At 39.9% G+C, this 14,619-nt stretch overlaps 1 protein-coding gene across 3 annotated transcripts; it reads left to right on the top strand.

Annotated features, from left to right (window-relative positions):
- Positions 1-2,621: 2,621 nt before the first annotated feature.
- On the top strand, positions 2,622-12,425 carry LOC119891891 (P2X purinoceptor 4-like). Of its 3 annotated transcripts, none has more exons than XM_038703861.1 (13): positions 2,622-2,838; positions 3,453-3,600; positions 3,682-3,753; positions 3,861-3,933; positions 4,826-4,922; positions 5,676-5,756; positions 6,267-6,402; positions 6,919-7,055; positions 7,461-7,551; positions 8,281-8,346; positions 10,197-10,301; positions 10,452-10,559; positions 11,702-12,425. In XM_038703861.1, the coding sequence occupies exons 1-13, from the start codon at positions 2,717-2,719 to the stop codon at positions 12,218-12,220; spliced, it is 1,755 nt and encodes a 584-aa protein (XP_038559789.1). In that variant the 5' UTR covers positions 2,622-2,716; the 3' UTR covers positions 12,221-12,425. The 3 variants fall into 3 exon arrangements, with proteins under 3 accessions (XP_038559789.1, XP_038559791.1, XP_038559790.1); XM_038703863.1 differs by having other exon boundaries at positions 2,685-2,838; positions 3,847-3,933; XM_038703862.1 differs by having other exon boundaries at positions 2,685-2,838; positions 3,844-3,933.
- The last annotated feature ends 2,194 nt before the right edge of the window (positions 12,426-14,619 follow it).

Raw genomic sequence — 14,619 nt, 5'->3', positions numbered from 1 at the left:
ACTAAAGCAGTAAGTCTACTTGCCTTTGACTTTTACATGAATCAGTGACAATTCTAAAATAGCCACAGAAGTTACATACAGGATAAGGCTGGATTACCAACTGGATGAGCAGGCAACTGACCCATTAACACAAATCCGGGTTTCTGAAACCAGGATACAATGTTTAATATTGTTACAACCCAGCTCGTTAGGGTAGGGCAGTAACAAGGTATTTGGGTTAAATTAAGGTGGTAAGGACAACTGAAATCAGGTTGAGTCGAAGTTTAATTAAATGAGTTGTCTCCAAAAAAACATAACAAAAAGGAGGCTATGTAGGTACTGACAAAAAAACACTTAACAAAAGGAGGTCAGTACCTACATGCTGTACAGGAATGTAGTGTAACCAAACAAACAATTTTCCCCCTTAAAGGGTGCCACTCACAATCTAGTTTACAAAGGTTTTTACTGACAAGAGTCACTTAAGCCAGCAACCAACAAACAGATCAGATTTAAACACTCAAGACATTCACAGGGGTACACAACCAACAACAAGGCGAACTGATCACTGGCTCACAGTCGCCTCGAACTGCAGGAACACAAACTATTTGTAGGCCAGCTGGTGTTGATTGGTGAGTTCTGGTTGGCAGGTTCGGTAGGATCCTCGGCCACACCAATCAGACGCCAGCAAACAGCAACCAGGAAGTGGGTGGTTCCAGGTCCAGGGGAACCAATTCTCGACAGGTGCTTGCCGTGGGGATTTGCATACAGCTCAGAGAACTCCAAAACACAACTACTCTAAGGCAGCCAGCGGCGGCCGTAACAATATCCTGGTTATGATCAAGTTTTGGGATTGTCCCTGTGATCTGTTGAGCATGTAAACATTATATCCTGGTTTCAGAAACCCGGATTTGTTGCCTGGAGGATAATGTGGCATATCTAACACCTCACCCAGATTTCTGAACACTCTTATAGGTGCAGATGTTTATATACAGTCTATGGTGCTGATCAGAGTGGCTGAGATGGTGAGAAATCCAGACACTCTTGCAGGCAGACAATCACAAAACTGGATCCCCAGGGTGGAGCTAGACTCTCAGCACAGTAAAATAGCTGATGAAACCATTTGTTATACTGTGTCACTTGTTGATCCAAGTAAGCTTATGAAATGATAAGCCTATAAAACACAAAGAAAAGCCACATTGTCAAACAACTTTGTTTTGAAGAACAAAGAAAATGGCTTGCTAGTCAAGTTAAAATGTTTCAGCACCAAAGAAGACAGTGGTGTGGCATGCTGAACAGGCCAAGTGCACTGTCTCAATCAGTGCCACACTACATAAATGACATATATAAATATATATACAGAACAATCAGTTTGCCCTACCGCTCCACTGTACCTGAGCTATACCAAGACTGACTGAAGCATCGCTTATCTTGGTCATATAGGAAATTTTTGTAACCCTCCTTCAAACCAGGCTGTCAAGGACCATGTCCAATCACTGCACAGATTATTTCTGTTGTGAGAGATCGGTGATGAAAAAGGAGCGGGTCAGTGGGATATTCTTCTTCAGACAAGCAATTGGCTAGGCTGTGCTCTGGACCCATGCTGGCACTGCTGCTGGAACCGGAGGCATCTGCGACTGACCGGGTATCCTCCATCCAGTTGCAGGTGACAATACTCCTCCTCTGGTGAGCTTTTCTGAGCTTCAGCTCTGCTAGCTTCATTACTCATGCTGATAAGTTTGCTGTTTGTTCAAAATACACGTTACCCTATTAGTACTCTTTGTTTTTTTTTAAATGTGCTGGCTCAGAATATATTTTTTTGTTGGTAATTGTCATTCTTGTGCTGGTTTACCATTGTGACCAGGAGTGAAGAGACAGCATTTCTCGAATAAGATCAAATACAGGATAAGACTAAGAACCAGGATACTCGTGTGCATGTAAACACAATCAGTATCAAGGTGGGTCTTCCATTATTACCTCATCTTCATCTTCACAGTAGTTTTAAGAGCTTGATTTAGTTTATGTTATGGTGCATATTGCTGAAGAAAGGTGTGCTCTATGAAATGACCATGCAGTCACTGACACACAGAGAACTCGGGACCAGGCACTATTAATCCTTGGAAGAGTCCTGGTTGGTTCCTGGGTCTCTGCAAATAATTTAAACCGGGTTGACAGCGTACAGATTAAGATTTAGTCATCAGACACACAAGTAGAATTTCTTTCAATAGGTCATTTAAACAAAAAAATAAATCACTCTCAGGTAGATATTGCTTCTTAGTTTTTGACCCTTCTTCATTGTTTTAAACTTTCTTGTGTATTTGTGACACTTTTATTTGTGCTTTTCTATTCTCTATTTATTTATTTTCAGGGGTTTATGTTTTACTTGTCTGGGCTTTACTTGTTTTATTGGTCCTGTGTGATTAAATTGTTGTTTGTTTTACTGGCGTTGTTTTTGAGTAGAGACCCAGAGGACTACTTTGTGGAGGCAAATGGGAATAAATAATAAAGACATATTAAGTAGATTAAAACAGTTGCTTTTCCGTTGATCCTCTTACGTTACAGTAAACTGTGTGTGTGTGTGTGTGTGTGTGTGTGTTGCAGCGGCAGTGATTATATTGGACGTGAGAGCAGCTGCAGGAGTCTGGACATGTGACCCTCCACACAGGAAGAGGAGTCAAGAAATGAGTCAGAGATTCCTCCACACGAAAAATCCGATTCACATCCAAGCAGCAGCAGCAACATGCCGGGCTGTGGGGTTCTCGGTCTCTGTCAGTATGAAACCAAGAAGCTGGTCCGGATTCAGAGCGTCCGGCTCGGCTCCCTGAAGTGGACTCTGAACGGATGCATTCTGCTGTTTATCTGGTGAGTGAAACAAGTGACATGTTTCAGCCCCCGCAGCGGCTGCCTCTTAATTATTCAGTCAGAACAGGTTCCGTTAAGTCCAGTTAAAGCTGAAACAGATTTAGACAACTACATCGGCTGCCATGTCTGTCAAAGGAGAGGGATGGATACGTTAACCCTGACAATTTTAAGTGGTCATTGATAAGGCTGTTTATTTGTGTTTAAATTAACTGGACTGCCTTTTGAGGATATGCAGCATAAAAAGTCCTTCAAAAGTATGTAAAATTCGTTTAACCTTTTCATCGCTAAATCTGCACACAGTTTGTTAGCTTTGTTTTGTTATTTTATTTTTTTATTTTCTAGTTTTGTTTTATACTGTGACCCCACGGTCAGAATTGAGACACCAGAAGCCAATACGGACCCAGGCTTGTTACAGAGCAAATGATTAATGTGTTAATGGAGGAAATGGTCTGGAGATTAATTGGTTGTGAAAACAATCAGTTGCATCCCTAAACATGACTTTTACAGTCTAAAGGGTCAAGCTACTGTACAAAACATCCTAAATACCCCATAATTCAATTTGATAGATGTATTGAATTTGCTTGAATTGCTAATTTTTATTTTTTATTTTGCAGTATTATGATGCTGTGGAACAGGAAGTACCAGGAGTTCGACCTGGTGGTGAGTTCTGTCACTACCAAGGTAAAGGGTGTAGCTCAGATCCACCTGCCAAACATCGGGGACATGGTCTGGGATGGCGTGGACTACAGCGGGCCCTCACAGGTAGGAGCTTGGTCTTCTGTCCTCTTTGGCAAAGAGGAGAATTTAAAGATGTGGTGTTTTTTGTTTTTTTTCTCCTTTCAGGACAAAAACTCCTTCTTTGTGGTGACCAACATCATAGTGACAGAGAATCAGAGGCAGGGAAAATGCGCAGAGGTGCTTATTATTATTATTATTATTATTATTATTATTATTATTAATACAAAGATTTAGATGAAAAGTTAGCAAAACTTTCTTATTTTGCAGCAGTGTTTATATTCCAGGTTCCCCTCAAAGGCAGATTGTGTCGGACAGATAAGGACTGTGAGAAAGGAGGCTGGGATCATTTGAGTCACGGTACAGTAACTTCTTCTGTACATTAACATGCACACAGGAAACCAGAGAAGCAAGGTACTGTATGAACCTGGGCCCTGTTCTTCAAATGTGGATAACATGCAGTTACCAGGCTAATACAAAAGTCTTGTTTGCTGTGTTCCTGCGTTCTTACAGATGTTGCTTTTTTCTACATTGTACTCCCCAGTATTTCCACTGCTTTCACTCAGATTTCCAGTGAATGTGTTTGTGTTCAAATGACAAATTCCCATTTCAATGTCAAATTAAATGCCGAATGTTCTGCCTCCATTGGTCCTTTAACAGTCAGAATCTTTGAGTTGAGTTCACCGTGAAACATCTTTGTCATGGTCCAGCTAGCTGAGCTGCAGTTACTGATAGCAGATTCGGGCTTAAAGACTTGTTCTGACAACATTTCCAGATAAAGAAGAACCAAAACAATCCAGACTCATGTCAAATCGTCAGTTCTAATCTGGATAACTTTGTTATCCACGTATAAAGAACGGGGGCCCTGTTACTGTTAATCCTGGTACAAAAACAGCGGAACTTTGTGAGTTTCAGTTTTGGATGGACTTTAAATGGAGTTATTTTGAATAGGACGATCTCAACACTCTGCTGTCACAGCAAGACTTTCTTTAAGTGTGTTGGTACCAGTTAACACCTGTCTCCACAAGAAGCAGTGGAATTTATCATTCATGTGTTGCAGTTGTAGCTTCAGCCAGTGGTACAGAATCTCTAAGCTCTGTGCTAAATTAAAGTGTTGGTTGATAAACGGACACAGTTAACACCACATCAGCTGCTGCAGAAATCAAACCTACAACTTTTCAAACTCAGTTATGTCTGAATAGAGTTTAAATGCAGCACTGTTCAGTTGTTTGTTTTGTTTTAACTTCTGCAGGGATTCAGACAGGATCGTGTGTGAAGTTTGATGTGTTGCAGAAAACCTGTGAGGTGTCAGCGTGGTGTCCAGTTGAAAACAAGACGAGCCCTCCGAGGTAAACCCTACTGTTTGGTTGTCAGATCAGGGCTGTCATGTCATGAAACATCTCCCTCAGGAATTTAACTTTATGATCATATTGGCTACTTGGGGGCAGCGGTAACACGTTTTGAACACAACACATATCGTTTAAGTTTATATGTTGAACTTGTTAGCAAACAGCTGCTTATTTGCACATCAGGCTGTTGCATAGCAACATTATAAGTCATTTGGAGTCGTGTTTGTGTCGCCTGGTAAATGCAAGTCCAGTTTTCACTCTCTTTTAGCTCACTTTTTAGTCTCCACCAGCTCCTGAGGGCAATATCAGACTCTTCTCTGTGTCTAACTGTGTCTGTTTGCTGTAAAAAAAAAAAAATTAAAAACGAGACAGCAAATTGTTTCTGAAAAGTTTCAGTTGCTTTCTTTCTTTTTTGATGTGTTCCTGCAGATTTTTCACTGCCTTCAACAATTATATTTTTCTTTGCTCCTCCATTTCTGTTGGGCGTTGTATTGTCCCTTAACAACACATCGAAAAATAAAAAACCCTTTTGTATAAAGTATGCGTATAGACTATTTAAAGTGTACTTTATTTTGTCACTTTTCTACTGTAAACACACTAGATATTCCAAACTTGCTTAGAACTTGTATCCAGTATTGTTTTGGAGCACAGCATCTCGTTCAAATGGAGGTACAGTAAAGTTCGGTCTGTTTCTGTTGAAAAATGTACTGTATTGACTCCAATGTATAATAGTTTGTATTCCCTATGATGCAGGCCTGCTATGCTAGCAGCAGCTGAGAACTTCACAGTCCTCATCAAAAACAACATCAGGTTCCCTGCGTTCAATTATATCCGGTGAGACTGCTTGCTGATTGATGCTACTGAGGCTACAAACTGATTCTCTAGTGATGGTGTTTTGTTTTTTATGCAGTGGGCCACAGCTGTGTCTGTACAGCAACAAGTTCCACATAGGTCAAAATTCACAATGTATTATTTAACAGACAATGTTGAAGACTCTTTATTTTTGGCCTGTTGAAGGAGGCTCCAACATCAAATCATTTTGCTTCGTTAATTTCTGTGTTGCAAACAACTGTCATAGATTACAAGTAGCTGTCACTTCTATCACAAATCAAATTTTTTCACTGTTTTATCATATCTTGTTTGCATGTGATCATGATGAAAACAAGTTAAGTATTTCCTGCCTTGTTTTATTTTTAAATAAGAAAAGCCAGGAAAACCTTTAGAGCATCACAGGACACTAAAACTCTCAGCTGAAAACAGACTAATGCCATCTCTAAAGGGTTTGCTGCTCTTTGTCACTTCACTCCAGTGTTGGAGAAACTCTGACTTTGTTTTGCTTAACAGAAGGAACATTCTGCCACAGATGAACGACGCCTACCTGAGGAGCTGTCATAGAGGAAACGACTCGCTGTGTCCCATTTTCAAACTGGGAGACATCATTCGAGAGGCTGGAGAAAAGTTCTCTGTAATTGCAGTAGAGGTGGAGTTGCATGTTCAAATGTTTCTCACAACATGGCTCTTATTTCATCGTTCTGGCCATCATTGAGCTATGATAACATTTTATAGACTTTCACTGCTGAAAGCTCAGGATGCAGCAACATTGCGACGCCAGACCAGTTTTGCTATACTTTCTCTTTTTGGGGTTTCTCTTAGTGAGTCATTTGTTATCCTGGTCAATAGATCAAATAAAGTTGAAATGAAACAACCCTGACAACCAAAAAAAAGGAAGTGTTACCACAGCAAACGTTCTTCAGTCTGCATGGATGAAAGTCAGCATTATTAGTGTGCCAGTAGATGTTAAAAACAAATTTCGATCCCTAGAATTCCTAATTTATTTTCCGGTAATTAATTAGATGATGTCTAGTCACTGTAAAAATCATCCTCCTCCTCCTAGTGAAAATCAACTTGTTTCAACTCTTTTCTACAAAAAAGCTATCTGGGTTTCCCCTTAGCTGACTGACTTTTGTCTTGAATCCATTTCCTCTGTTGACCACAGGGAGGAGTCATCGGCATCCTGATCAAATGGGACTGCAACCTGGACCGGCTCATGCATCGCTGCCTGCCCAAATACTCCTTCAGACGGCTGGATGAGAAAGAGAGCAACAAGACGCTCTACCCCGGTCTTAACTTCAGGTGAACAAGGGTCAAAGGTCAAGTTTACCTTGTCAGATACTGTGTGCACATTCCTTATCAGTCAGGCCATTGTAGGAGCTTTGGTTATTTTTAGACTGAAGTTGCCAAAAGCCAAAAGTCTGTGCTAATGTTTTTATGGCTGTGAATTCACATGAGAAAAATTAAGCCTTTAGTGTTTCCCCAGTTGTATTTTTGTTGGCATGGAAACATTTATACCATCAAGAGGAACCTCTGTATAATAAACAATGGCTGGTTTGAAGTCTGTTCTGTAACTGTGGTTGAGGAGGACAGTGACTGGCTGATAGTTGATGCGTAATAAAAGGTCGGTATCAGTTAAAAAAAAAAAAAAAAAAAAAAAGCATGAAGTTGCAGTGCTTCTTTCCTCATCTGCTGTTCTCTGCTCAGGTATGCAAAGTACAACACAGTAAACGGAGTGGAGGTTCGAACGCTGTACAAAGCATTCGGGATCAGGTTTGATGTCATGGTGTTCGGACAGGTGGGTTGGTTTATCTAATAGAGATCTTCGTCAGGCATTGTCAAATATACAACCACTTGTTGTTCTGCCTAATTGTGAGTTTTTCTATGTCCTATAGTAGTGGATTCCTGTGGATGATTTTTCCTTTAAATTAGTCTGATTTTTGATGTATTGGATTATATGTTCTTGTATAAAATTTGTCTCTATCTTTAGAGGTATTCTTTGTCCCCTATATGGGAGTATCAGACATACTCATTCAGCTCTGCTCTGATTGGTCCAGTCTGAGAGTAGTTTGGGAGCTGATTTTCAGGACAGTGTGCAGATCCTCTGTCTGACATGTGTTTGTCATTGTGGGCACACCCACTGTAGTGCAAAACTACATCCCTGCTGCACAGGTGGTGGGATAACCATGTTGTCACCACTAGTGGGCAGTGCAAGGCAGAATTATTAGCCTAGATGCAATTTCTGTTAGGTTTGGACTTAATATTTTTAAACTTAAAGTTTAGGACTTTTGAATTTGCAGTAGGCCTTTGTGAAATTATGTCATGGATATTGCTTAGTTTTGTCCATTTTTATTTTTTGTTGTGGTTGAGAGGAAATTGTCCAAGGTGCCATATCTTATCAATAAAATAACTTGTTACTGATGCATTATATCTACTAAATCATCACCTTGGGATTTCTATAATTGTGTCTATAACTCTGAAGGAAAGTGTGGGGAAATAAAGAGTGACAGTTAGTTCTGTTTTCCAGGCGGGAAGGTTCAGCTTCATCCAGCTCATCATCTACATCGGATCAACGCTGTCATACTACGCTCTGGTGAGAGACCACACAGTGTCCATTCATGCATTCACCCTCCCTTAGTAACGAACATAGTGGCAATCAGTGTTAGAGTCCAGAGTGGGACTTTCAATGGTGGCTGCATCTGGACAATCTGACTGAATTTCACTGTAGTGTAAAGATTAAATAAAGAACAGAAAAGAAGTGAGATGAAATCCACTGTGGACTATGGCACATTATATTCTAAAGCAGTGGTGGAAAGTACATTTACTCAAGTACTGTACTTAACTACAAATGTGATGTACTTTATTATGTTTCATGCTAGTTTCTAGTTTTACTGTCACATGTCAGAATGAAATATTGTACTTTTTACTTCACTACATTTATCTGACAGCTTTAGTTGCTAGGTAGTTTATAAATAAAGATTTTTTTCACACAACATATGAAGAGTTTATAAAATATGATGTTTTGCTATAATTAAACTAACCAACAGTTTATACAAGTACAGCAGACAAGATTAGAGGACTAATCTATTAGTCAATTGACAGCTGTGACTGCATTTCTCACAATTTTCTGAATTTTTACAAACCAAACAATCAGTCAATTTTAATGGAGAAAATAATCTGCAGATTCATCCATAATGAAAGTAATTATTAGCACTCACAACTACATTTATAGAGGAGGAACATTCACTTAAGCAACATTTTTAATGCAGAGCTTTTACTCATAAGAGTTTACAGTGCAGTATCAGTACTTTCACTTCTTTTCAAGGATCTGAATACTCCTCCACTGTTGCCATACAGTGATGAATCATAAGAGTGAAACCACATTAGGAAATCATGGAGGAGGAAGTGTCTGGTGTAACTGACCAGTTTCAGTCTTTACGTTTCACTGCTGTCTGTGACACTTTAATACTGGTTGTTACTGTTAGCATAGACTCCAGTCTAGTTCCATACACTTCACTGAGAAACCACAGTATTAGACTGAGTTACAATTTAAAAACCTAAATAAATATTAAAGCGATTGTTTGACATTTTGGAAAAAAGATTTACACAGGAAGATCGATACACTCTATTATCTGTGTGTTTAGCTCAGTACAAATACTGGAAACCAGGGAGAAACGGCTAGCCCCAAATATGAGGGAGGCATCCTTCTCATCTAACTCTTGGCAAAAAGCCACATAGGTGTATTTCCCTAAATGTTGAACTATTCATTTTTTTCACTTTCATTTTTATTTTACAACAACAACAACAGGGGACATGTCAGAACGATGTACACACACGGTCAAATTAAATACAACAATGTGTCAGTCGAGACAAACACATACCTGTTTTAAAGCTGTAATATTTTATTACGCCTGGATGAGCATGAGAGAGAGAGACTTGCTGTGGGGGGGGGAACCCAAACTTTTCTTTGGACAGTGAAGCTGGAGTTTTTCTTGGAGGCTGGATCAGTTAGAGGAGCTTCAGCTCTGATTGGTGCTGCACAATACAATTGTCTCCTGAGCAGCAGTACAGAGAAAGCTGAACTCACCAAAGTCAGACAGCTTTTTTGGATTTCAATTTGATATGAAAACGGTGTCTCCACAACAGCTGACAGTGACCTTTGCACCACTACCACCATCACACAACGAGCTGTTACATTAAATCTGAAGTCAGAAATCTCAAATATTAAACGCTTATTTCTTAAGTGCAAATATTCTGCCCTGATTTAATCAGTTTATTTTAATAAAATAAAGTCATGTTTGGTGTTAAATCACAGGTATGTTGACACATCTGTATCGCTGATTGGTAATGCAGGTGATGTGAAGCAGTTATGAGTGTTGTAGATGAGGTGTGAGCTCCTGACTGACGGCCTCACGTGATACTCTGCATGTCTTTTTCCTTCAGACAACCATGTTTATCGACTGGCTGATTGGAACCAGCTGTTACTCGGCAGAGGTCGGACAAGACTACTCGGAGAGGAAAGTGGAGTCAGTCCAAGACAAACAGAAGGTGATGAATGGTTTGATAAGACTGACGATGTGATATTGTATATTCTGTAGCTGTTTAAAACAAAACATTTAATACAATTGAAACACTTTCTCATGCTGAAATCAGCTAGTTTATGATCATTCTGAATATCCTGATGTGACTATGTTGCAGTGCATCCTCTGTGTGTCCTACGTTGATGAGGACAACATTCGACTGGTGAAGAGATCACAGAAGAAAAGTTTACAAGACCTCAAACCAACGTCTGTTAAGCCACGCAAGGTAAACCTGCTGCAGAGAGGCTAGATCAGAGAATTCACATGCAGAAACGGTCAGTTTTTTACTTATAAAACACAATGAAATTAAGACCTAAAATCTCTCTTACTTCAAATAAATTGAATGTTTCTAGGTTGAAACATCAACGGGATTGATGAGATTTATTTGAAACCAAATATTTTAGCATTATTTTAGACTTGCAGATTCAGCATTAAGCTTTTCTAGACATTACATTAAAATAGAGTTGGGTGATTATGGCCAATAAACATTTCGCAATATACTGTATATAATATGCACAATGATGCAGCCTATCAACATTGTGCATATTATATTTACTGGCTGAGCTTTCCCCTTTTAAAGAAGGTGGCTTTGAAGGTCTTTCCTGGTGTGTGAGGGGTAGTTAAGTTACTTTAGTCAGCTATGTGTGTAGATAAGCTCAGGATGCAGTTACTGAAAGGCCATGTGTTTGCTGCCACAGAAAATAAATTTAAAAAGTATCTGTGTGTACGTTACAACGGCATCTTCTACTCTTCACAGCAGAGTTGATCCAGACTGTGAAAAGCTAGCTAGTTAGCAGCTAAAAGTCAGGCTAAAGTCAGTTAAAATATCCTAAAACCAGAGGTCTCCCAAACATGCCTTGGAGTTTTAGAGCTGTAAACCACAGTAGAGAAATTACAGCGATCAGATGATTGATCACGTTTTCTCACAGCGAAGAAATCAGTGACCCATAGCTGCTAGCTAATTTGCTTTTCATCGTTTTTACATACAAGACCAGCGAAATAGTGAAATCTTAAATATAACTATATGGTCATCTGCTGTATCACACATAATTAATATTCTAATAAATCAAATATTTGACATATCCCCCAGCCCTACATTTGAAGTGAATTATGCTGCTGGGCTGTTTTTGTCTGAATGCAAAGCAAAAACGCATAAAAACAGAAAACATAATTTTTTACTTTGAATGGCCAAAGAGCAGTTTTTGAGTGTCAGTTTGGATTATTGTTGTATTACTTTGGCCAATATTAAAAATGAGTGAGTAATAGGTTTTGTAATTTAGCTGAATCATTTTAAAACATGCACAATTTATTTTTTTTTTTTGGCTCAATCTTGCCATTGACTTCAGTGTTATATTCTTGTCCTGATAGGTGGACACAGGACACCTGAGAGCCGTTCTCTCTCTGCTACAACCGGGTGAAGGCCTGGATCATGACTCTCAGCCTCCCCTTCATCATAAACCCGGTCCGAACAACAACGACCCACATCGTCCAGCCTGGTGTAAGTGCGACTGCTGCATTCCCTCCTCTCTCCCTCAGGAGGAGCTGTGCTGCCGGCAGAGCAGCGGTGCCTGCATCACCTCGTCTCCTCTGTTTGAGCAGCTTGTGTTACGTCGCTCCTTGCTAGAGGCCGTCCTTCTGTATCAGGACCCTCTGTCTCCACCCGCTGATAAAGGCCAGACTGCTGCCCTGCGTCACTGCGCCTACAGACAGTACATCAGCTGGAGGTTTGGGGTCCCACCTAAGGACACCCACCCTGCTATCCCCAGCTGCTGCGTGTGGAGAATCAGGGAGGCATACCCGAGCCCGCACAGAGAGTACAGCGGCTTCAGACCAGGCCTCCATATCCACCTGGCGTCCATGCAAGCCTGTGCTAATGGAGAGCTGTGAGGAGCATTTTCATTACAGAGCAAGGATTTCCCCACTATCTGACCTACTAATAGCGTTCTTATGTTAGATTTGCCTTACAAAGCCAAAAATGCAATTTACTTTACTCAACTGTGCAGCAAATAAAAATAAATCAGTTTTTGTCAGCTTGCATTCGGTCCGAAGGGGAAAAACCTCCCTGGCCAATAAATAACTGCATTTTCTAAGATTATCTGTGAAGTCATTTGGCTGCTTAGTAAAAATTTCTATGAAGCAATTTTTCTTAGTTTCACTCCCTTTAAGCAGCTTTTTAAACTTTTATAGGGCAGAAAAATATCATTTTTAACTTCACTCAACATGCTCAGAAAAAAGAATGTGTTTACATTCGTAATCTCATATGGAAAGATTAAGAGGTTGGTTCCTACATAGGGTGACCAGATGAGAATGGGTAAAATTTGGGACGGGGGGGGCGGCTACCAGTACATTGAGTGTGAACAATGAACATTAACACACGTGAAAATCTGTATACTATACAAACAAGGTACACTGTATTGATCAGTGAACTTGGTGTTGGTGGGTGTTCTTTTTTACTTTGGACAGGGCCAGTCTAGCTGTTTACCCCTGCTTCCAGTCTATGCTGAGCTATGCTAACTACATCTGGGCCACTTCCAGTCCTGACAAAACATAGCAAAACGAGATGCCAGCAGTCTGATCCTTTCTGCACATGGGCAAAAGTGGTGAATCAAAGGAAGTTACTGCAAATGTGCCTGTTCAAAATACTCAAACCACATCTCTCAAATCAAGTTTACAAAATGGGTTTTAATCATTGTAAATCTAATAGTTCACTGTTATGTCATAGGGGAAACCTTGTTGGACAGTAGTAGTAATTTGCAATTTCTAACTGACTGTGGGAGGTATGGGGAATTGCTTAAAATATGAAATTAGGAAATTTACAATTAAATTTAGCAAGGAGTTAGCCAAGATCAAAAATAGAGAATTTAATAAACGGACACAGCTGAGAGTTGTTAAAATCAGGGGGGTGGACAGACATCCGTTTCCAGTCTTAATGCTAAGCTGACCGGCTGCTGGCTGTAGCTTCATATTTACTGTACAGGCATAAGAGTGGCATTGATCTTCTGATTTCAGAATTAATGAATTTCCCAAAATGTTGATCTTTTCCTTTTGATGCTCAGACGCGAGATTGATACCAATCTTTTGATTTCACTCTTGACAATAAAAGAAAATAAACCTACCTACCGAAACATGTAGAACTAAACCCTTTCTGTGTTTAGTGGGTCTGAAAGTACTATTGAAGCTCCAGTTTCAGGGATTAGAGCGGGATGTAAAGTCAGTTTCAGAGATGATGAGCAACTGCTCTGGCTGAGAGAAGGGGAAAATACCTCTAATGGTCCAAAATAAGTACCTGTGGCTCCAGACAATGATAAGAAGCTTCATTTATCATAAGGCAGGAGTAGGAGGTCATACAGGAACCATAATCCCTGCTGTTTATGAAAGCATTCACTTTGTGTTACAACACACACACAACCATCTAAACATGTTTTGTTGCCAAATCACACAATACATATTTGCAGTCCTCCATAACACAGAATGTAAAAAGTGACCCTGTTTTTAGATAGTCTACCATCCAGATAACAATGCTGTTCTGCTGGTTGGCCTTTTTTACAGCTTGGATTAAAACTTCAGTCGCATCCTCAGCACATTTATTGTGGAGTCGCACAAGGCTCCATTTTAGGCCCAGTTCTGTTTTCAGTTTACTTCCTACCAAAAGACCACATCACCCAATCACTGAACCACAATCAGGCGCATGTCTTGCTCAAGGACGTTTCAACATGTACTGTCGTCTACATCCGGGGATCAACCTCCCCACCTGCTATTAGTGGATAACCTACCTGCTGAACAACAGCCAGTGATGGCCAGTGGGGTATAGACATGAAGGGTTCAGCAGTAGCAGTAGTAGTAACAGCCATAGCTGTGTGATTTTTGGGATGTCAATGTTGGTTACTGTGGTGCTGAAATATGTCAACCACTATTGGATGTATTGCCCTTTTGAGGTTGACATTGGTGGTTTTGAGTAAAATATCTCAACTAGTGGATTGCCATGAAATTTGGTTTAGACATTCATGATCCCATCATTATGAATTCTCAGGATTCATCTAGCGCCATCATCAGAAAATCTTAATGTGGCCGTATTTGGTTTATGACCACATACCTGCAAAATGAATGATAGTCCCATTAGCCTCTACCGCACATTGTATTTAGTGGTAAGTGTTAGCATGCCAACACATTAATCTAAGATGGTGAACTTTTACGTACTTTGTATACTTTGGTTGTAACTATTAATGAATCTTATTTCATAAGCTGATCATAGATACATCTTTAAAATAGTTGCCAGATAAATGAGG

Source organism: Micropterus salmoides, unplaced genomic scaffold (genome assembly GCF_014851395.1).
Source record: "Micropterus salmoides isolate LMB-PRFRI ecotype aquatic unplaced genomic scaffold, ASM1485139v1 Ms_hic_scaffold_7, whole genome shotgun sequence".
Lineage (NCBI taxonomy): Eukaryota > Metazoa > Chordata > Actinopteri > Centrarchiformes > Centrarchidae > Micropterus > Micropterus salmoides.
This window is presented reverse-complemented; position numbering and strand designations above follow the sequence as displayed.